This window comes from Chiloscyllium punctatum, chromosome 26, assembly GCF_047496795.1.
Source record: "Chiloscyllium punctatum isolate Juve2018m chromosome 26, sChiPun1.3, whole genome shotgun sequence".
Taxonomy (NCBI): Eukaryota; Metazoa; Chordata; class Chondrichthyes; order Orectolobiformes; family Hemiscylliidae; genus Chiloscyllium; species Chiloscyllium punctatum.
Window position 1 is genome coordinate 1660970 of NC_092764.1, and position 23753 is coordinate 1684722.

Genomic DNA, 23753 nt, shown 5'->3' on the forward strand with positions numbered 1-23753 from the left:
TTACTGTTGAAGTGTAAATTTTCTCCATTAATTGCAACATTTGATGCTCATGTTTATTCCTTTTTCAGTTGCAGCAAGGAACTACCTTCCAATCCTGGCTGATGAAATCTATGAAGATATGGTGAGAAAAGATTGCACTGTGTACATATCCCCTTATTAAAATTCTGTGTGCACTGCTGTTGTCATGAACTCATATTAGATCCAAATTTCCATACACTGTTATCGATACAGTGAAACACTCCCCTTGAATTGTTCACAATGACACACAGCAGATAATTGGATTTACTCAGTTGCGTTGTTAAATACATAGCACTTTGAGTGGCAATAGGCCGTTTTGAGTTCAACATGTGGCAATAAGTCTGGCATATACACAATTTAAAATATGGTTTCTTTATTCCCCTTCCCTCATGGTCCACCCTTGTATATTTCCAGCAAATTATTTGCAGTCTAGTTTTGAGGTTTGTCTAGATCCGAATCTAGGTTCCAGCATCATACCAGTCTTAATTCACATTTAATCAAAAGTCTTTATGAACTGAATTTGAGTATTTATTTGACAATAGGTGCAGGAGTAGGCCATTCTGCCCTTCGAGCCTGCACCACCATTCAATATGATCATGGCTGATCATCCTCAATCAGTATCCTGTTCCTGCCTTATCTCCATAACCCTTGACTCCACTATCCTTGAGAGCTCTATCCAATTCTTTCTTAAACGAATCCAGAGACTGGGCCTCCACTGCCTTCTGGGGCAGAGCATTCCACACACCCACCACTCTCTGGGTGAAGAAGTTTCTCCTCATCTCTGTCCTAAATGGCCTACCCCTTATTTTTAAGCTATGTCCTCTGGTTCGGGATTCACCAATCAGCGGAAACATGTTTCCTGCCTCCAGAGTGTCCAATCCTTTAATAATCTTATACATCTCAGTCAGATCCCCTCTCAGTCTTCTAAACTCAAGGGTGTACAAGTCCAGCCACTCCAATCTTTCAACATAAGATAGTCCCGCCATTCCAGAAATTAACCTCGTGAACCTACGCTGCACTCCCTCAATAGCCAGAATGTCTTTCCTCAAATTTGGAGACCAGAACTGCACACAGTGCTCCAGGTGTGGTCTCACCAGGGCCCTATATAGCTGCAGAAGAACCTCTTTGCTTCTATACTCAATCCCTCTTGTTATAAAGGCCAGCATGCTATTAGCCTTCTTCACTACCTGCTGTACCTGCATGCTTGCCTTCATTGACTGGTGTACAAGAACACCCAGATCTCTTTGTACTGCCCCTTTACCTAACTTGACTCCATTTAGGTAGTAATCTGCCTTCTTGTTCTTGCCACCAAAGTGGATAACCATACATTTATGCACAGTAAACTGCATCTGCCATGCATCTGTCCACTCACCTAACCTGTCCAGGTCACCTTGTAATCTCCGAACATCCTCCTCACATTTCAACCTGCCACCCAGCTTTGTATCATCAGCAAATTTGCTAATGTTACTATTAATACCATCTTCTCTATCATTAATATATATTGTAAAAAGCTGCGGTCCCAGAACTGCTCCCTGCGGTAGCCCACTGATCACCGCCTGCCATTCCGAAAGGGAGCTATTTATCATTACTCTTTGTTTCCTGTCAGCCAACCAATTTTCAATCCAAGTCAGTACCTTGCCCCCAATACCATGCGCCCTAATTTTGCTCACTAACCTCCTATGTGGGACTTTATCAAAGGCTTTCTGAAAGTCCAGGTACACTACATCCACTGGATCTCCCTTTTCCATCTTCAGAGTTACATCCTCAAAAAATTCCAGAAGATTAGTCAAACATGATTTCCCCTTCATAAATCCATGCTGACTCTGACCTATCCTGTTACTGCTATCCAGATGTGTCGTAATTTCATCCTTTATAACAGACTCCAGCATCTTTCCCACCACTGAGGTCAGACTAACTGGTCTATAATTTCCTGCTTTCTCTCTTGCTCCTTTCTTAAAAAGTGGTGCAACATTAGCCACCCTCCAATCTGCAGGAACTGCTCCCGAATCTATCGAACTCTGGAAAATGATCACCAACGCATCCACGATTTCCCGAGCCACCTCCTTCAGTACCCTGGGATGTAGACTATCAGGCCCTGGGGACTTATCAGCCTTCAGACCTAACAGTCTCTCCAACACCAATTCCAGCCAAATATAAATTCCCTTAAGTTCAGGTCCTTCAGCCACTGTTACCTCAGGGAGATTGCTTGTGTCTTCCCCAGTGAACACAGATCTGGAGTACCAATTCAACTCTTCTGCGATTTCTTTGTTCCCCGTAATATATTCCCCTATTTCTGTCTTCAAGGGCCCAATTTTAGTCTTAACCATTGTTTGCCTTTCACACACCGAAAAAAGCTTTTACTATCCTCCTTTATATTTTTGGCAAGTTTACCTTCGTACCTCATTTTTTCTCTGTGTATTTCCTTCTTAGTAATCCTCTGTTGTTCTTTAAAAGCTTCCCAGTCCTCTGTTTTCCCACTCATCTTTGCTATGTTATACATTTTCTCTTTTGACTTTATATGTTTCTTAACTTCCCTCATCAGCCATGGCCACCCATGCCTCCTCCTAGAATCTTTCTTCCTTTTTGGAATGAACTGATCCTGCATCTTCTGCATTATATCCAAAAATATCTGCCATTGTTCCTCCACTGTCATCCCTGCTAAGGTATTGCACCATTGAACTTTGGCCAGCTCCTCCCTCATAGCTCCATAGTTCCCTTTATTCAACTGAAATATTGTCACTACCGATCGTACCCTCTCCCTTTCAAATTGCAGATTGAAGCTTATCGTATTATGGTCACTACCTCCTAATGGCTCCTTCACTTCAAGGTCCCTGATCAATTCTGGTTCGTTGCATAATACCAGATCCAGAATTGCCTTCTCCCTGGTAGGCTCCAGTACCAGCTGTTCTAAGAATCCATCTCGGAGGCACTCCACAAAGTCTCTTTCTTGAGGTCCAATACCATCCTGATTCTCCCAGTCTACCTGCATGTTGAAATCCCCCATAACAACTGTAGTAACATCTTTGCGACAGGCCAATTTCAGCTCTTTATTCAACTTACACCCTACATCCATACTACTGTTTGGGGGCCTGTAGATAACTCCCAAGAGGGTCTTTCTACCCTTAGAATTTCTCAGCTCTATCCATACTGACTCTACATCCCCTGATTCTAGGTCCCCCCGCGCAAGGGACTGAATATCATCCCTTTCCAAGAGAGCCATTGCACCGCCTCTGCTGTCAGTCTGTCCTTACGATAGCATGTATAGCCTTGAAAATTCATTTCCCAGGCCCTGTCCACTTGAAGCCATGTCTCAGTTATCCCCACAATATCATAGCTGCCAATTTCCAAAACAGCCTCAAGCTCAGCATCTTATTTCTAATACTTCGTGCATTCATATATAGTATTTTTAATTTGTTACTGCCCTCACCCTTCCTATCAACCCCTATTTCACTCAACCTTACAGCATGATCCCTTTCTGAGTTTTATGCCTCATTGATACCGTTGTCTTTCTTGACTTCCCTTGTTCTAACTTTCCCTTCAATTTTTTCTTAAACTTCCAGTTTGTCCCCTCCCCTCTCCCCCCCCCCCACCTCCCCCGCTATTTAGTTTAAACGCAGCTGTGTTGCAGTAGCAAACCAGCCTGCCAGAATGCTGGTCCCCAACCTATTAAGGTGCAAACCATCTCTTTTGTATAATTTATGCTTACCACAAAATATACCCCAGTGGTCCAAGAATTTAAATCCTTGCTTCCTGCACCAGTTCCCCAGCTACACATTCAAGTCCATTATCTCCCTGTTTCTGGCCTCTCCAGCCCGAGGAACTGGAAGCAAACTGGAGATAACCACCTTGAATGTCCTGCTTTTCAGCTTTCTTCTGAGTTCTTCAAAGTCCTGCTGTAGAATCTCCCTCCTCTTCTTCCCAACAGCATTTGTGCCGACATGCACCACCACGTCTGGCTCTTCACCTTCGCCCTTGAGGATTTCCTGTACTCTGTCTGCGATGTCCTTAATCCTGGCACCGGGAAGGCAACACACCATCCTCAAATCCCGCCTGTTGCCACAGAAACCCCGTTCAGTTCCTCTCACTAGGGAGTCCCTTATCACCACGGCTCTGTGCGACGTCTGACTCCTTGGCTCTGCCTCCACACCAACTTTTGATTGACAGACCTGACCGCCTTGCGGACTGACAGTGTCATCTGTCTCTACTGTTTCCAAAAGATTCAACTTGTTCCTGACGGTACTTCGCCCGCGGTCTCTTGCACCTGTCTCCTCTCTGCCTTCCTCATCATCTAACCTGTGTCTCTAACCTGTGATTTTTGTATTCTTTAGGTCTTCCCTGAGTGCAAGTTCATTGCCCTTAGCTCACTGAGCAGCAATGTCCCAATCCTGTCCTGTGGTGGTCTGGCCAAACGATGGCTTGTACCTGGCTGGCGAATGGGCTGGATTCTCATACATGACCGAAGCAATATCTTTAACAGAGAGGTGAGTTTAATTAGGAGACTGACCAATCAGTAGGTCTTTGCATGGCAGGGACTTCCAAATCCAAAAGTCAATGTATCAGTATGCTAGTTGGCATGTGCAGAATCTTGGAAGAACTTCAGTGCAGGGCCACACAATTTAGAGAGTGCACTGGTCAGAAAGTAAGTTATCACTGCAGGATCTCTGGCCTCTGACTTGCCATTGTCACCACTGTATTTATAAAGCTAGTGAAGTTGAGTTCCTGATCAATGGTAACTTCCAGGATGTTAATAGCGGGTGGGTTCAACAATGGTAACACCATTAAATGTTAAGGGTCAATGGTTGGATTATCTCTTCTTGGAGATGATCATTGCCTGGCATTTGTGTGGTGCAAATATTACTTGCCAGCCATCAGCCCAAGATTCGATACATGCAACTGGACATGGACTGCTTTTAAATTTGAGAGGGTGAACGTTGAAAGGAGACATGAGGAGTAAATATTTTACACAGAGTGGTAGGAGTCTGGAGTGCGCTGCCAGTGGTGGTGGTGGAGACAGGTTTTGATAGGGGCATTTAAGGGACTTTTAGATAGGCACATGAATATGCAAGGAATGGAGGGATATGGACCAAGGGAAGGCAGAAGGGATTGGTTTAATTTGGCATCATGTTCGGCACAGCATCATGTGCCAAAGGGTGCATTCCTGTGCTGTACAGTTCTATGTTGAAAGTGAGGACAGCAGATGCTGAAGATCAGAGTCTAGATTAGAGTGGGGCTGGAAAAGCACAGCAGGTCAGGCAACATCAGGAATGAGGCCTCATTCCTGATAAAGGCCTTTTGCCTAAAACGTCAATTTTCTTGCTCCTCGGATGCTACCTGACCTGCTGTGCTTTTCCAGCTCCACTTTAATCTAGACTCTGTACAGTTCCATGTTCTATGTTCAGTATCTGAGGAGTGCAAAATGTGCAATCATCAGTGAATATGTCAACCTCTGACCTTATGATGAAGGGAAGTGAAATAACCGTACAGAAGCCAGTATCTCATCACCACTCTGTTATTTATATATGAATAGTCCTTGACTACAGTACCGCTTCATGCTGAATCAGGCACCAGAGTGTCAAGATGTCTAACACTTGCCCTTTTTACATGTCAGCTGTTAATCTTATGCAATTAGGAGACTGATGTTGTATGAGGTCCAGCTGCTGACCTCATTACAATCACTACAGGAAGCTCATTGATGAATTGATCATTAAGCCTGTGACACTACTCCTGCAGAGATGTCTTGGAGCTGAGATAGAGTCATAGAGCACGGAAACAGACCCTTTCCTTCAACCAATCATGCTGAACATAATCCCAAACTAAACTAGTCCCACCTGCCTGCACATGGTTCATATCCCTCCAAACCTTTCTTATTCAAGTATCCATCCAAATGCCTTTTAAATGTTGTAATTGCACCTGCATCCACCACTTCCTTAGGAAATTCATTTCACACTTGAATCACCCTCCATGTAAAAGATTTGCCTCTTATATCTTTTTAAAATCTCTCTCATCTCACCTTAAAAGTGTGCCTCCTCATCTTCCCCACCTTAGGGAAAAGACAACTACCATTAAATCTATCTATACCTCTCATTATTTTATAAACGGATTGATCTCCAACAAGCACAAACCTCTTCCTTTGTGCCTGATATAAATCTAACCGGTGTAGAGTTTGCCCTGCTTCCCATTCACTGTAGTTTTGCTAGGGGTCCTTAATACACAGTTGGTCAAATGTTAACTTGATATCAAGGGCAGTCACTCTTACCATATCTCTGGAATCCAATTCATTTGTCCAGGTTTGAACCAAGACTTTAATGAGGTCAGGACCCCAGTGGCCCTGCAGAACCCAAAACTATCCATCTCTGAGCAGGCTTTTGCTGAGCAGTAAAGAGGAGGTGATGTTCCAGTGGTATTACCACTAGACAATTAATCCACTAACTCAGCTAATATTCGAAGAATGCAGATTTGAATTTTTCTATGGCAGATAGGCAGATTTGGAATTCAATAAGTCTCTGGAATTAAGAGTCCAATGATGATCATGAAACCACTGACAATTATCAGAAAAACCCCATCTGGTTTACTAATGTCCTTCAATGAAGGAAATCTGCCACCTTACCTGGTCTGGCCTACATGTGACTCCAGGCCACCTCAATGTGGTTGACTCTCTGCCCTCTGATATGGTCTAGCAAGTCACTCAGTTTTTGTTTTAAATTCACTGGGATGTGGACACCAGTGGCTGGTCTGTATTTACTGTCCTTTCCTAGTTGCCCTTGAAAAGGTGGTGGTGAGCAGCCTTCTTGAACTACTGCAGTTCATTTTTTTAATATTCATTCATGGGATGTGGATGCTGTCCACACCAGCATTCATTTCCTACTCCCAATTGCCTAGAGGTTAGTCTGGAATCACATGTAGGCCAGACTAGGTGAGAACAGCAGTTTCTTTCCTGAATGGACCTTAGTGAACCTGATGAGCTATTCATGGAATCATAAAATTATACAGAATAGAAGAGGCCCTCCAGCCATTGAGTTTGCACTGACAATGTGAGAAACACCTGACCTTCCACCTCATCACACTTATTAGCACTTGGCCCAGCATCTTGAATGTTATGAGGTGCTCAACCAGGTACTTTTTAAAGGATGTGAGGCAATTCACCACTACCACCTCCAAGGCAACGGATTCCAAACAGTCACCATGCTCTGGGTAAAAAAGTTTTGCCTCCCATGGTCTCTAATTTTCCAGCTCATCAGCTTGAATCCATTTCCCCTCAACAGATTTGAATTCTTGGATAATTGGGGTTCTTTCTGGGGTAGGTGGGACCTCTACAAGCAGGATGGTCTTCATCTGAACCAGAGGGGTACCAATATCCGGTTGGGGGGTGGCGGTGGGGGGGGGGGCTGGAATTTGCTAAGGCTATTGGGGTGGGTTTAAACTAATCCAGCAGGGGGATGGGAACCAAAATTGTAGTTCAAGTATAGAAAAGATTGAGAGTAGGAAGTCCAAAATCAAGTTTCAGGGATGCAGATGGCACCGGCAAGCAAGAAGTTGGTTTGAAGTGTGTCAACTTCAATGCCAGGAGCATCCGGAATAAGGTGGGTGAAATTGCAGCATGGGTTGGTACCTGGGACTTCGATGTTGTGGCCATTTCGGAGACATGGATAGAGCAGGGACAGGAATGGTTGTTGCAGGTTCTAGGATTTAGATGTTTCAGTAAGAACAGAGAAGATGGTAAAAGAGGGGGAGGTGTGGCATTATTGGTCAAGGACAGTATTGCAGTTGCAGAAAGGATGTTTGGGGACTTGTCAACTGAGGTCGTATGGGCTGAGGATAGAAACAGGAAGGGAGAGGCCACCCTGTTGGGAGTTTTCTATAGGCCTCTGAATAGTTCCAGAGATGTAGAGGAAAGGATAGCAAAGATGATTCTCGATAGGAGTGAGAGAGACAGGGTAGTTGTCATGGGGGACTTCAACTATCCAAATATTGACTGGGATCACTACAGTACGAGTACTATAGATGGGTCAGTTTTTGTCCAATGTGTGCAGGAGGGCTTCCTGACACAGTATGTAGACAGGCCAACAAGGGGCAAAGCCGCATTAGATTTGGTACTGGGTAATGAGCCCAGCCAGGCGTTAGACTTGGAAGTAGGTGAGCACTTTGGTGATAGCGATCACAATTCTGTTATGTTTACTTTAGTGATAGAAAAGGATAGGTGTATACCACTGGGCAAGAGTTACAGCTGGGGGAAAGGCAATTACGATGCGATTAGGCAAGATTTAGGAAGCATAGGATGGGGAAGGAAACTGCAGGGGATGGACACATTAAAAATGTGGAGCTTATTCAAGGAAAAGCTCCTGTGTGTCCTAGATAAGTATGTACCTGTTGGGCAGGGAGGAAGCTGTAGAGCACAGGAGCCATGGTTTACGAAGGAAGTGGAATCTCTGGTCAAGAGGAAGAAGATGGCTTATGTTAAGATGAGATGTGAAGGCTCAGTTAGGGTGCTTGAGGGTTACAAGGTAGCCAGGAAAGACCTAAAGAGAGAGCTCAGAAGAGTTAGGAGGAAACATGAGAAGTTGTTGGCAGATAGGATCAGGGTAAACCCTAAGGCTTTCTATAGGTATTTAAGGAATAAAATAATGATGAGAGTAAGATTAGGGCTGAAACTGTGTTGCTGGAAAAGCGCAGCAGGTCAGGCAGCATCCAAGGGGCAGGAGAATCGACGTTTCCGGCATGAGCCCTTCTTCAGGAATCTGATTCCTAAAGAAGGGCTCATGCCCGAAATGTCGATTCTCCTGCTCCTTGGATGCTGCCTGACCTGCTGCACTTTTCCATAACACATTTTCAGCTCTGATCTCCAGCATCTGCAGCCCTCACTTTCTCTGAGAGTAAGATTAGGGCCAATCAAGGATAGTAGTGGGAAGTTGTGTGTAGAGTCAGAGGAGTTAGGGGAAGCACTTAATGAATATTTTTTGACAGTATTCACTCTAGAAAACGACAATGTTGTCAAGGAGAATACTGAGATACAGGCTACTAGACTAGGTGGGATTGAGGTTCACAAGGAAGAGATATTAGAAATCCTGCAGAGTGTGAAATTAGATAAGTCACCTGGGCCGGATGGGATTTATCCTAGGATCCTCTGGGAAGCCAGGGAGGAGATTGCCAAGCCTTTGGCATTAATCTTTAAATCATCATTGTCTACAAGAATAGAAGGATAGAAAATGTGGTTCCCCTGTTCAAAAAGGGGAGGAGAGACAACCCTGGTAATTGTAGACCAGTGAGCCTTACTTCAGTTGTTGGTAAAGTGTTGGAAAAGGTTATAAGAGATAGGATTTATAATCATCTAGAAAAGAATAATTTGATTAGGGATAGACAGCATGGTTTTGTGAAGGGTAAATTGTGCCTCACAAATCTTATTGAGTTCTTTGAGAAGGTGACCAAACAGGTAGATGAGAGTAAACCGGTTGATGTGGTGTATATGAATTTCAGCAAGGCGTTCGATAAGGTTCCCACAGTAGGCTATTGTACAAAATGCAGAAGAATGGGATTGTGGGAGATATAGCAATTTGGATCAGTAATTGGCTTGCTGAAAGAAGACAGAGGGTGGTGGTTGATGGGAAATGTTCATCCTGGAGTCCAGTTACCAGTGGTGTACCACAAGGGTCGGTTTTGGGTCCACTGCTGTTCGTCATTTTTATAAATGACCTGGATGTGGAAGCTTTGGAAAGGGTGCAGAGGAGATTTACTAGGATTTTACCTGATATGGAGGGAAGGTCTTACGAGGAAAGGCTGAGGGACTTGAGGCTGTTTTCATTGGAGAGAAGAAGGTTGAGAGGTGACTTAATAGAGACATATAAGATAATTAGAGGGTTAGATAGGGTGGACAGGGAGAGCCTTTTTCCAAGTATGGTGACAGCGAGCACGAGGGGGCATAGCTTTAAATTGAGGGGTGATAGATATAGGACAGATGTCAGAGGTAGTTTCTTTACTCAGAGAGTAGTAAGGGTATGGAATGCTTTGCCTGCAATGGTAGTAGATTCGCCAACTTTAAGTACATTTAAGTCATCATTGGACAAGCATATGTACGTACATGGAATAGTGTAGGTTAGATGGGCTTCAGATTGGTATGACAGGTCGGCGCAACATCAAGGGCCAAAGGGCCTATACTGTGCTGTAATGTTCTATGTTCTAACTGAGGGGAACAGCTGCATCCTTATCCATTCTGTCTATGCCCCTCAATCTTGTACACCTCAATCAGATAGCCCTTCAGTCTTCTCAACAAAAACAACACCAGCCTAACCAACCTTTCTTCATAACTTAAATTTTCCATCCCAGGCAGCATTGAGGTGAATCTATTTTGCACCCCCTCCAATATAATCACATCCTTCTTGGAATGTGACGACGAGAACGTCACACAGTAGTCTAGCTGTGGTTTCACCAAAGTTCTAAATAACTCCAAAATGACTTCCCTGCTTTTGTAATCTATGCCTTGCTTGATAAAGGCAAGTATCCCATATACCTCTTACACCACCCTACTGGCATGCCATTCTTTCTGCCTTTATAGATCTATGGACAAGCACTTCAAGGTCCCTTTGTTCCACAGAACTTCTAGTGTCATACCATTCATTGTATACTTTCTTGTCAAAGTATTCCTTCCAAAGTGTACCATCTCACATTTTTCACAGTTAAATTCCATCGATTATTTAATCTTTTCCAACATTTCCATCTTAAAATCAGTTTTTTTCCAACAGTCAACAATGGTTTCATGGCCATAACTCAAGTTCTAATTCCAGGCATTTATTGAAATCAAATTTCACCATCTGCCATGGTGAGATTCAAACCTGGATCCCCAGAACATCACCAGGGTCTACATAGCACCAGGACCTCCCCCATATGCTGGAGGATGACCCACAATGCCCTTAGGTAGCAAATTCCAGGATTTTGACCCAGCAGCAGAGAAGGAACAGTGACATATTTCCAAGTCAGGATGATGAATGGCTTGAAGGGTGGCACGGTGGCACAGTGGTTAGCACTGCTGCCTCACAGCGCCAGAGACCTGGGTTCAATCCCCGCCTCAGGCGACTGACTGTGTAGAGTTTGCACATTCTCCCCATGTCTGTGTGGGTTTCCTCCGGGTGCTCCGGTTTCCTCCCACAGTCCAAAAATGTGCAGGTCAGGTGAATTGGCCATGCTAAATTGTCCGTAGTGTTAGATGTAGGGGAATGGGTATGGGTGGGTGCGCTTCGGCGGGTCGGTGTGGACTTGTTGGGCCGAAGGGCCTGTTTCCACACTGTAAGTAATCTAATCTAATCTAAAACAATTGAAGGGGAACTTGCAGTTTGTGGTGTTTCCATGTATCTCTGGTCCTTGTTTTTCCAGATGGAAGTGGGCTTGGGTTTGAATGATACTGTCTAAGGACCTTTGGTAAATTTTTGCAGTGCATCTTGTAGATTGTACACTGTGCTGATACCGTGTGGAGAAGTCAATCAATCAGGCTGCTTTTTCCTGGATGGTTAAGTTTCTTGAGTGTTGTTGGAGCTGACCCCATTCAGGCAACTGGAGAGTCTTCCATCATTCTTCCATCATTACATTCCCACTTCTGACCTTATGATGGACAGAAAGTCATTGATGAAACAGCTGAAGATGGTTGCGCCTAGGACATTATCCTGAGAAACTTCTGCAGTGATATGCAGGAGCTCAAATGCCTGACCCCTAAAACCACAGTCATCTTCCTGTGTGCCAGGAATGACTCCAACCAGTGGAGAGTTCACCACCACAACCTATCAATTCCAGTTTCGTGAGGGCTCCTTATGCCACACTTGGTCAAATGCAGCAGTGATGTCAATGAATGTGACTTTTACCTCACCACTGGGATTCAGCTCTTTTGACCATGTTTGAAGAAAATCTGTAATGAGGTCAGGAACAGAGTATCCCTGGCGGAACCCAAACTGGGCATTACTCAGCAGGTTATTGCTGAGCAGTTGCTGTTATATAGCACTATTGATGACCACCTTCCATTACTTTAATGATGATCAGAAGTAGATTGATGGGGCGTAATTCCAGGGTTTGATTTGTTCTGCTCTCTATGTGTAAGGCATACATGGGCAATATTCCACATTGTTGGGTGGAAGTCAGTGTTGTAGCTGTACTATTGTCGGAATGTTGTCAGAGCCCATAACTTTGCAGTATCCAGCGTCTCCAAGGTTTCTTGATGTCACATGAAGTGAATTGAATTGGCTGATGGCTATTTATCTGTAGTGCTGGGAACTTCTAGATGAGGTGAAGACAAATCATCCACTTGGCACTTCTGCCTGAAAATTGTTGAAAAGGCTTTAGCCTGATCTTTTGCACTGATGTGTTGTTCTCGTCCATCATTGAGGATGGTGATGTTTGTGGAGCCTCATTCTCCAGTGGGGTGTTTCAATATCCACCACATTTCACAACAGGATGTGGCAGGACTGCAGAGCTTAGATCCGATCCATTGGTTACAGGATCACTTAGCTGTATTTATCACTTGCTGCATATCCAGTTTGACATGCATCAGTCCTGTTTGGTGGCATCAATTTGACATCTAATTTTCAGGTATGCTTGGTGCTGTTCTTGGCGTGCACTCCATTGAACCAGGGTTGATCCCCTAGCTTGATGGTAATGGCTGAGTGGGGGATATGCCGGGCCATGAGGTTACAGATTGTGCTGGAGTATAATTCTGCTGCTGTTGATGGATGCTCAGTCTTGAACTGGTAGATCTGTTTGAAGTCTGTCCCATTTTTAGCACAGTGATAGTGCCACACAACACAATGGAGGCAAGTCTCAATGTGAAGGTGGGACTTCATCGCCACCAGTACGGTGGTCAGCCCTTATTGTCATTGACAGATGTATCTGCAGCTGACAGATTGGTAAGAATGAGGTCAGGTATGTTTTTCTCGCTTGTTGGTTCCCTTACCACCTGCTGCTGACCCAGCCTAGCAGCTATCTCCTTCAGGACTCAAACAACTTGATCAATAGTGTTACTGCCGAGTCACCCTTGGTGGGAGACATTGAAATCCCCCACCAGAGTATATTTTGTGCCCTTGCCAGAGCTTCCTCCAAGTGTTTTTCAACATGGATGGGAGGTACCCGTGGATTCATCAGCTGAGGGAGGATAGTACGTGGTAGTCAGCAGAAGGTTTACTTGTCCGTGTTTAACCTGGAACCATGAGACTACATGGGGACTGGAATCAATGTTGAGGACTCCCAGGGAAATTCCCTCCTGACGGTATGCCACTGTGCCGTCACCTCTACTAGGTCTGTCCTGCTGGTGGACTGCACATATCCAGGAATGGTGATGGTGGTGTCTGGGACATTATCTGTAAGATATGATTCCGTGAGTATAATTATGTCAGGCTGTTGCTTGACTAGTCTAAGACAGCTCTTCCAATGTTGGCACTAGTTCTCAGATTTCGTGTGGAGGACTTTGCAGGATTGGCAGGGCTGTTTCTGCCATCGGGAATGTGGGACCAACTTGAAACTAGGAATTGAGAGGGCTAAAAGGGGTCATGAGATATCTTTAACAAAAAGGATTAAGGAAAATCCCAAAGCTTATTATTTATATATAAGGAGCAAAAAGTAACTAGAAAAATGGTTGGCCTATTCAAGGACAAAGGAGGAAGGTTATGTGTGGGGCCAGAGAAAATAGATGAGATTCTTAATGAATACGTTGCATTGGTATTCACTGGTAAGTAGGCATACTTACCAGTAAGGAGGAAGTGATGGGTATTCTAAAACGCGTTAAGTTGACAAGTCCTCAGGTCCAGATGGGATCTATCCCAGGTTACTGAGGTAAGCGAGAAAGGAAATAGCTAGAGCTTTAAAGGACATCTTTAAAGCATCCTTGAACATGGATGAGATCCCAGAGGACTAGAGAATTGTCAATGTTGTCCCCTTGTTTAAGAAGAGTAGCAGGGATAATCCAGGTAATTACATACCTGTGAGCCTGATGTTAGTGGTAGAGAAGCTGCTGAGGGGTAGGATCTATTTCCATTTGGAAGAAAATGGGCTTATCAGTGATAGGCAGCATGGTTTTGTGCAGGAAAGGTCATGCCCTACCAACTTAATAGAATTCTTTGAGGAAGTTAGAAAGTTGATTGATGAGGGAAGGGCTGTAGATGTCATTTACATGGACTTCAGTCAGGTGTTTGATAAGGTTCCCCATGGTAGGCTGATGGAAGAGATGAAGTTACATGAGGTTCAAGGTGTACTAGCGAGATAGATAGAGAACTGGCTGGGCAACAGGAGACAGAGAGTAGTAAAGGAAGGGAGTTTCTCAAAATGGAGAACTGTGATCAGTGGTGTTCCACAGGGATCCGTGCTAAGACCAATGTTTTTTGTGATATACATAAATGATTTGGAGATAGGTACAGGTAGTCTGATTAGCAAGTTTGCAGATGACATTAAGATTGGTGGAGTAGCAGATAGTGAAGGGGACTGTCAGAGAATACAGCAGAATATAGGTAGACTGGAGAGTTGGGCAGAGAAATGACAGATGGGAGTTCAATCTGGGCAAATGCAAGATGATGTATTTTGGAAGATCCAGTTCAAGAGCGAATATATTAAATATAAAAGTCCTTGGGAAAAATGATGTACAGAGAGATCTGTATGTTCAGGCCCCTTGTTCCCTGAAGGTGGCAATGCAGGTGAGTGGTGTGGTCAAGAAGGCATATGGCATGCTTTCCTTCACTGGATGGAGTATTGAGTACAAGAGTTGGCAGGTCATGTTACAGTTGTGTAAGACTTTGGTTCGGCCACATTTGGAATACTGCATACAGTTCTGGTTGCCACATTACCAAAAGGATGTGGATGCTTTGGAGAAGGTGCAGAGAAGGTTCACCAGGATGTTGCCTGATATGGAGGGCACTAGCTATGAAGAGAGGTTGAGTAGATTAGGATTATTTTTATTAGAAAGATGGAGGGGGGACCTGATTGAGGTCTACAAAATCATGAGAGGTGTAGACAGGGTGGATTGCAAGATGCTTTTTCCCAGAGTGGGGGACTCAGTTATTAGGGATAACAAGTTGAAAGTGAGAGGGGAAAGGTTTAGGGGAGATATGCATGGAAAGCTCTTTACACAAAGGGTGGCAGGTGCCTGGAACGCATTGCCAGCGGAGGTGGTAGAGGCGGGAACGATAGTTCCATTTAAGATGTATCTAGACAGATGGAGAAGAAAGTGAGGACTGCAGATGCTGGAGGTCAGATTCGAGAGTGTGGTGCTGGAAAAGCACAGCAGGTCAGGCAGCATCTGAGGAGCAGGAGAGTTGATGTCTCAAACAGAAGCCCTTCATCAGGAATGAGGCTTTCCTCATTACTGATGAAGGGCTTTTGCCAGATACCTGAATAGGTAGGGAGCAAGGAGATACAAACCCTTAGAAAATAGGCGACAGGTTTAGACAGAGGATCTGGATTAGCACAGTCTTGGAGGGCCAAAAGACCTGTTCTTGTGCTGTAATTCTCTTTGTTCTTTGTTCTTTACCGGTGACTAGCTCAATGTCAGGTGATCTGTCCTTTTTAATTTCTTCATTGTATCAATCACTACAAAGTCTCAACAAATGAATGAAACGGAATCATAAGGCCATAAGACCATTAGATTTAGGAGCAGAATTGGGCCATTCAACCCATTGAGTTTGCTCTGATATTCGATTATGACTAATATATTTCTCAAGTACATTCTCCTGCCTTCTCCCTGTAAATCTTGATCATCTTACTAACCAGCCCTCTGTGGCAATGAGTTCCACAGATTAACCATTCTGGCTGAAGAAATTCCTCCTCATCTCAGTTCTAAAAGGCCAACTCTTCACCCTAAGACGTTACCCTGAAGTCTTCGTATTTCCGACTAGTGGAAACACCTTCTCCATGTCGAGTCTATGCAGGCCTCTCAGTATTCTCCAAGTTGCAGTCAGATTTTGTCCTCATCCTTCTAAGCATTGAATACAGATCAGAGTCCTCAGCCACTTCTCATATGACAAGAATTACCCCAGGATCATTCAAGTAAATTCAGCACATAGAACATAGACTATAGAATGCTACAGCATAGTACAGGCCCTTCAGCCCTCGATGTTGTGCCAACCTTTATCTATGCTAAGATCAAATATACATAGAGCACAGAATATAGAACAATACAGCACAGAATAAGCCCTTCAGCCCTCGATGTTGTGACTTGTGAGCTAATCTAAGCCCAACACTACCCCATCATCATCCATGTGATTATCCAAAGATTGGTTAAATGTCCCTAATGTGGCTGAGCTAACCACATTGGCAGGTAGGGAATTCCATGCCCTTACCACTCTCTGCGTAAAGAAACTGTCTCTGACATCTATCTTAAACCTATCACCCCTCAATTTGTAGCTGTGCCCCCTCGTACAAGCTGACGCCATCATCCTAGGAAAAAGACTTTTACTGTCTACCCTATCTAATCCTCTGATCATCTTGTATATCTCTATCAAATCCCCTCTTAGCCTTCTTCTTTCCAATGAGAACAGACCAAAGTCCCTCAGCCTTTCCTCATAAGACCTTCCCTCCAGACCAGGCAACATCCTGGTAAATCTCCTCTGCACCTTTTCTAATGCTTCCATATCCTTTCTGTAATGGGCCGACCAGAACTATACACAATATTCCAAGTGCGGCTGCACTAGCATTTTGTATAGTTGCAGCATGACATTACGGCTCCGGAACTCAATCCCTCTACCAATAAAACCTAACACACTATCAACGTGGGTGGCAACTTTCAGGGATCTATGTACTTGAACTCCAAGATCCCTCTGCACATCCACACTACCAAGAATCTTTCCATTGACTCAGTACTCTGCCTTCCTGTTATTCTTCCCAAAGTGAATCACCTCTCATTTATCTGCGTTAACTCCATTTGCCACCTCAATTCTGCAGTTTATCCAAGTCCCCCTGCAACCTGCAACATTCTTCCACACTGTACACTACTCCACTGACATTAGTGTCATCTGCAAATTTACTAACCCATCCACCTATGTCTGTGTCCAAGTCATTTATAAAAATGACAAACAGTAAAGGTCCCAAAACAGATCCTGGTGGCACACCACTAGCAATCAGGCTGAATATTTTCCATCAACCACCACTCACTGACTTCTTACAGAAAGCCAGTTTATAATCCAAACTGCTCGAACAAAGAACAAAGAAAATTTACAGCCCAGGAACAGGCCCTACAGCCCTCCAAGCCTGAGCCGATCCAAATCCACTGTCTAAACCTGTCGCCCATTTCCTAAGTATCTGTATCCCTCTGCTTCCCACCTACTCACGCATCTGTCCAGATGCATCTTTAATGAATCTACCATGCCTGCCTCTACTACCTCTGCTGGCACCACGTTCCAGACACCCACCACCCTCTGTGTGAAGTACTTACTGCGTGTATCCCCCATAAACTTTCCACCTCTTACCTTGAAAGCGTGACCTCTCGTTACTGAATCCTTCACACTGGGAAAAAGCTTATCTCCATCTACTCTGTCTATACCCTTCATGATTTTGTAAACCTCAAACAGGTCCCCCCTCCATCTCCTTTTTTCTAATGAAAACAAACCTAACCTACTCAGCCTCTCTTCATAGCTAGAACCTTCCATACCAGGCAACATCCTCATAAACCTTCTCTGCATCTTCTCCAAAGTATCCACATCCTTTTGGTAATGTGGTGACCAGAACTGTACACAGCATTCTAAATGCGGCCGAATCAATGTCATGTACAATTTTAACATGACCTGCCAGCTCTATACTCAATACCCCATCTGATGAAGGCAAGCCTTCTTGACCACTCTATCCACCTGTGCAGCAACCTTCAGGGTACAATGGACCTGCACTCCCAGATCTCTCTGCCCATCAACTTTTCCCAAGACTCTTCCGTTCATTGTAAACTTCGTTCTAGAATTAGACTTCCCAAAATGCATCACCTCACATTTGTCTGGATTGAACTCCATCTGCCACTTCTCCATCCAACTGTCCAGTCTATCTATTCTGTATTCTTTGACAGTCCCCTCTGCTTTCTGCTACTCCACCAATCTGCGTGTCATCTGCAAACTTGCTGATCATATCAACAGTGCCCTCTTCTAGATCATTTGTGTATATTACAAACAACAGTGGCCCCAACACTGACCCGTGTGGAATACCACTGGTCACCTTTCTCCATTTCGAGGAACTTCCTTCAACTACTACTGTCTGTCTCCTGTTGCTCAACCAGTTCTTTATCCACCTAGCCATGTGACTTCACTTTCTCTATTAGTTTATGATGGGGAACCTTATCAAACGCCTTACTAAAGTCCATGTATATGACGTGTACAGCCCTTCCTTCATCTATCAACTTGGTCACTTCCTCAAAGAACTCTATTAAGTTGGTAAGGCACAATCTCCCCCACACAAAACCATGTTGCCTATCACTGATAAGCCCATTCTTTTCTAAATATAAATAGATCCTATCCTTCAGTACCTTCTCCAGCAACTTTCCCATCACTGACGTCAGGCTCACTGGTCTGTAGTTACCCAGAATATTCCTAATAGTGTTCTTGTACAGGGGTACAACATGAGCACCCCTCCAGATTAGAGTGGTGCTGGAAAAGCACAGCAGGTCAGGCAGCATCCGAGGAGCAGGAAAATCGACATTTCGGGCAAAAGCCCTTCATCAGGAATGAGGCTGGGAGCCTCCGGGGTGGAGAGATAAATGGGAGGGGGAGGGGGTGGGGCTGGGGAGAAGGTAGCTAAGAGTGCAGTAGGTGGGGATGAAGGTGATAGATCGGAGAGGAGGGTGGAGCGGATAAGTGGAAAGGAAAATTGGCAGGTAGGACAGGTCATGAGAATGGTGCCCAGGGGAACAAAGAGCAAACAAAATTACAGCACAGGAACAGGCCCTTCGGTCCTCCAGGCCTGCACCAATCCAGATCCTCCATCTAAACCTGTCGCCTATTTTTTAAGGATCTGTATCCCTCTGCTCCCTGCTCATACATGTTTTGTCTAGATACATCTTAAATGATGCTATTATTCCCACCTCTACCACCTCCACTGGCAATACGTTCCAGACACCTATCACCCTCTACGTAAAGAACTTTCCACTCATAGCTCCATAAACTTTTCCCCTCTCACCTTCAACTTGTGACCCCTAGTAATTGAGTTCCCCAAATCTGGGAAAAAGCTTCTTGCTATCCACTTTGTCTATATTTCTCATGACTTTGTAGACCTCAATCAGGTCCCCCCTCAACCTCTGTCTTTCTAATGAAAATAATCCTAATCTACTCAACCTCCCTTTATAGCTGTGCCCTAGCGAACATCCTGGTGAACCTCCTCTGCACCCTCTCCAAAGCATTGGATTACCCTTACTCTGGCCATCCTCTTGTTCCTCATATAAGTATAAAATTCCTTGGGATTTTCCTTAATGCTGCTAACCTAGGCATTTTCATGCCCCATTCTAGCTCTCCTCAGTCCATTCTTCAATTCCTTCCTGGCTAACTTGTTATTTTCTTGAGCCCTGTCTGATGCTTGCACCCTCAAATTTAAGTAAACTTCTTTCTTCCTCTTGGCTAGATGTTCCACATCTATTGTCATCCAAGACTCCTTCACCCTGCCGTCCCTCCTTGCCTCAGTGGGACAAACTTATTCAGCACTATCGGCAAGTGCTCCCTAAAGAACCTCCACATTTCTATCATGCAGTTCCCTGCGAATATCTGCTCCCAATTTATACTGCACAGTTCCTGCCTAATAGCTATGAAATTCCCCCTCCCCCAATTAAATACTTTCCCATGGTGTCTGCTTCTATGTCTCACCATGACTAAGTAAAGGTCAGGGAGTTGTGATCACTATCATTGAACTGCTGTCCCACCAAGAGATGTGACACCTGACCTGGTTCATTGTCAAGTACCAAATCCAATATGGCCTCCCCTCTAGTCGGCCTTTCTACATATTGAATCAGGAATCCTTCCTGGACACATGACAAAATCTGCTCCATCCAAACTATTTGTATTGAGGAGATGCCAATCAATTTTAGGGAAGTTGAAGTCACCCATGACAACAACCCTGTTACTTCAGCACCTTTCCAAAATCTGTCTCCCAAATTGCTCCTCTGTGCAATTGGGGGGTCTATAGAAAACTCCCAATGAAGTGACTGTTCCTTTCCTGTTTCTGACTTCCACCCATACTGACTCAGTAGACAAACCCTCCTTGATGACCTCCCTTTCTACAGCTATGATACTATCCCTGATTAGCAATGCTACTCTCCGACCTCTTTTACCTCCTTCTTTATTCCTTTTGAAGCATCTAAACCCCAAACTTCCAACAACCATTCCTGCTCCTGTGATATCCATGTCTTCGTAATGGCCACAACATCGTACCTCCGAGTACTGATCCATGCTCTAAGTTCATCACCCTTATTCCTGACACTTCTTGCATTAAAATAGACATACTTCAACCCATCACATTGACTGCAAGTTTGCTCTATCAACTGTCTATCCTTCCTCACGGACTCTCTACACGCTGTATCTGTCGGTTCACCAGCTACCCCATTGTCTAATCTGTAGCTCCGGTTTCCATCCCCCTGCCAAACTAGTTTAAGCCCTCCCAAAGAGCTCTAGCAAACCACCTGCCCAGGATATTGTACCCTTCCAGTTCAGATGCAACCCGTCTTCCTTGTACAGATCCCACCTTCCCCAGAAGATATCCCAATGATTCACATATTTGAAGCCCTCCCTCCTGCACCAGATCTGCATCCACATGTTCAGCTGCACTCGCTCTATGTTCCTAGCCTAACTAGTCCATGGCATTGGTAGGAATCCTGAGATTACTACTCTGCTCATCCTACCTTTAAGCTTCCAACCTAACTCCCTACATGCATGTTTCAGGTCCTGAATCCCTTTCCTAGCTATGTCATCAGTACCAATGTGTATCATGACTTCTGGCTGCTCTCCCTCCCCCTTAAGAATTTGTAGGTACAATCTGAGACATCCCTGCCCAGGCATCCAGGAGGCAACACACCATCTGGGAGTCTCGCTCACGACCACAGAATCTCCTGTCTTTTCCTCTCACAACTGAATCTCCTATCACTGTTGCTCTCCTATTCTCACCCATTCCCTTCTGAGTTCAGAGCCAGGTTCAGTGTCAGAAACCTGACCACTGTGGCTTTCCCTGGTAGGTTGCTGACCCCCACAGTGTCCAAAGGGATACATGTATTGTTGATGGGAATGGGCAGAGAGGATCCCTGCACTGTCTGCCTATTCCCTTTCCCTCTCCTGACAGTTACCCAGCTATCCTTATCCTGTAACTTTGGTGTGACTACATCCCCATAACTTCTCTCTAACTTCAGCCTCCCAAATGATACGAAGTTCATTCAGTTCCAGCTCCTATTCCCTAATGCGATCTGTGAGGAGCTGGGTTTGAGTGCACTTCTTGCAGGTGACGTCAGCAAAGACACTAGTGGTGACCCTTATCTCCTGCAACCTGCAAGAGGAGCATGCAACTGCCCTAGCATCCATCCCCTCTGTTTTAAATTGCCAAAAGAGATTTTAAAAATCCCTACCTTACCAACCCTCCTCACAGATTCTTTTATTTTGGTTAGAGGAGAAAGGCAGGTATCTAGTGACATCCTTCATTAGACACAGGGCCCAAAACTGCTCGCAATATTCCAAAGGTGGTCTGACCAGAGCCTTACAAATCCTCAGCAGTACACCTCTGCTCTTGTTTTCTTTGCCCACTCACTTATTCTGTCCAAATCTGTCTTCAGCCTCTGCGCTTCCTCAGCACTCCCTGTCCCTCCAGCTATCTTTGTGTCATCTGCAAACTTAGCAACAATGCCATAAGTTCCTTCATCCAGATCATCCAGGATAGACAAACTACACACCTATCAATCCCTCATTACTTACATCTGGGGATTAGTGCCAAAATTGGGAGAGTTGACTCAGCCAAGCCACACACCATCCTGACTTGGAAACATATCACCATTCCTTCACTATAGCTGGGGTGTCAAAATTCTGGAATTCCTTCCTTAAGAGTATTGTGGGTTCATGTACAGCACATAGACAGTAGCAGTTCAAAAAGACAGCTCTCTACCATCTTCTCAATGACAACCAGAAGTGGGCAATAAATGCTGGCCGAGCCAGCGACACAAGTGAATTGATGAAAAGGTATTGCTTGATAGCACTGTTGACAATACCTGCCATCACTTCACTGATTATCAAGAGTACACTGAGGGAGCATTAATTGGCTGGGTAAGATTTGACCTATTTTTGATGTAAAGGACATAACTAGGCACAATGTTGAGACTGTATTGGAACTGTACGGCTGTGTGTTTGGCAAGGTTTGGCAAGGTTTGGAGCAATGTACTATCACTGGAATATTGTCAAGGCCCTAGTCTTTGCAGTATCCAGTGCCTTCAACTGCTTCTTGGAATCTCTACTCTGATCAGGTCCCTTATAATTTTGAAAACCTCTATTCAATCTTCTCACATCCTTCGCCCTTCCAAGGAATATAGTTTTAACCTCTCCACATATCCTCATCCCTGGAACCATTCCTGTAAGTCTCTTCTGCATATCAATAGCAAGTATTGGGGCAGCACTGTGTCTCAGTGGTTAGCACTGCTACCTCGCAACACCAGGGTCCTAGGCTCGATCCTAGCCTCAGGTGACTGTTTGTGTGGAGTTTGCACATTCTCCCAGTGTCTGTGTGGGTTTCCTCCAGGTGCTCTGGTTTCCTCCCACAGTCACAAAGATGTGCAGGTCAGGTGAATTGGCCATGCTAAATTGCCCATAGTGTTAGGTTCATTAATCAGAAGGAGAAACGTCTGGGTGGGTTACTCTTCAGAGGGTCAGTGTGGACTTGTTGGGCCAAAGGGCCTGTTTCCACACTTTAGGGAATCTAATCTATCTAAGTAACATTTGTGCAACACAAGTGCTTGGAAATGACCATCTCTACTGAGAGAATCTAATCATTTCCTTTTGATATTCAGTGATATTAACATTGCTGACTCCCCTACTATCAACACCCTGGGGATTATCATTGACCAGAAAATGAACTGGATCAGCCATTAATTACTTGGCTGCAAGGGCAAATCAGAGAAATTTGCCTCCTGACTCCTCAGAGATAATCCACCACGGGAAATGCAAGTCAGGAGTGTAATGGGAGACTCCCTACTTGCTTGGATGAGTGAAGATCCAACAACATTCAAGAAGCTTGACACTATCTTTAATAAAGCAGCCCTCTTGATTGGCACCACTTTCAGAAACATCCATTCCTTCCACTACTACAGCAGAATGTATCATCTACAAGATGCACTGTAGAAATTTGCCAAGGCACCTTGATTTTTCCAGAGAAATTCTGTCTTCTGGCTGTTCTTAATTCACCCAGATTTTTTCCATGTGACTGTCAATATTATCCCAAATAATTGTTTCAAGAAATTTCCACACTCATGAAGTTAAACTGACTTGTCTTTAATTGGTAGGCTTATTCTTAAATCTTTTTAAAATAAGGTTATGACATTTGTAATTTTCTCGTCATCTTGGCACTGTCCCTGAGTCTAGAGAAAATTGAAAGATTATTGCCAGTACTCCTGTAGTTTTCACTGTCATCTCCTTCATTATCCTTATTGCATCTCACCTGGCCTCAGCGCACCCCAACCTCTGGTTGATCCTTCTCCCTTAGAAGGATGTCATACAGCTGCTCGATGACATCCTTCATGTCTCAAAATTTCTCAACTTGAGAACAGAAACCTTACCATCCAAAGAGACACA

At 44.4% G+C, this 23753-nt stretch overlaps 1 protein-coding gene across 1 annotated transcript in view; it reads left to right on the forward strand.

The window, feature by feature from the left end:
• The window catches only part of tat (tyrosine aminotransferase), an 89404-nt gene that overhangs the window by 39641 nt on the left and 26010 nt on the right, over positions 1-23753 (forward strand). The window contains exons 7-8 of the mRNA XM_072595736.1: positions 69-121; positions 4347-4499. Coding sequence (XP_072451837.1) covers positions 69-121; positions 4347-4499 — 206 coding nt within the window. The remainder of the gene's footprint in view (positions 1-68; positions 122-4346; positions 4500-23753) is intronic.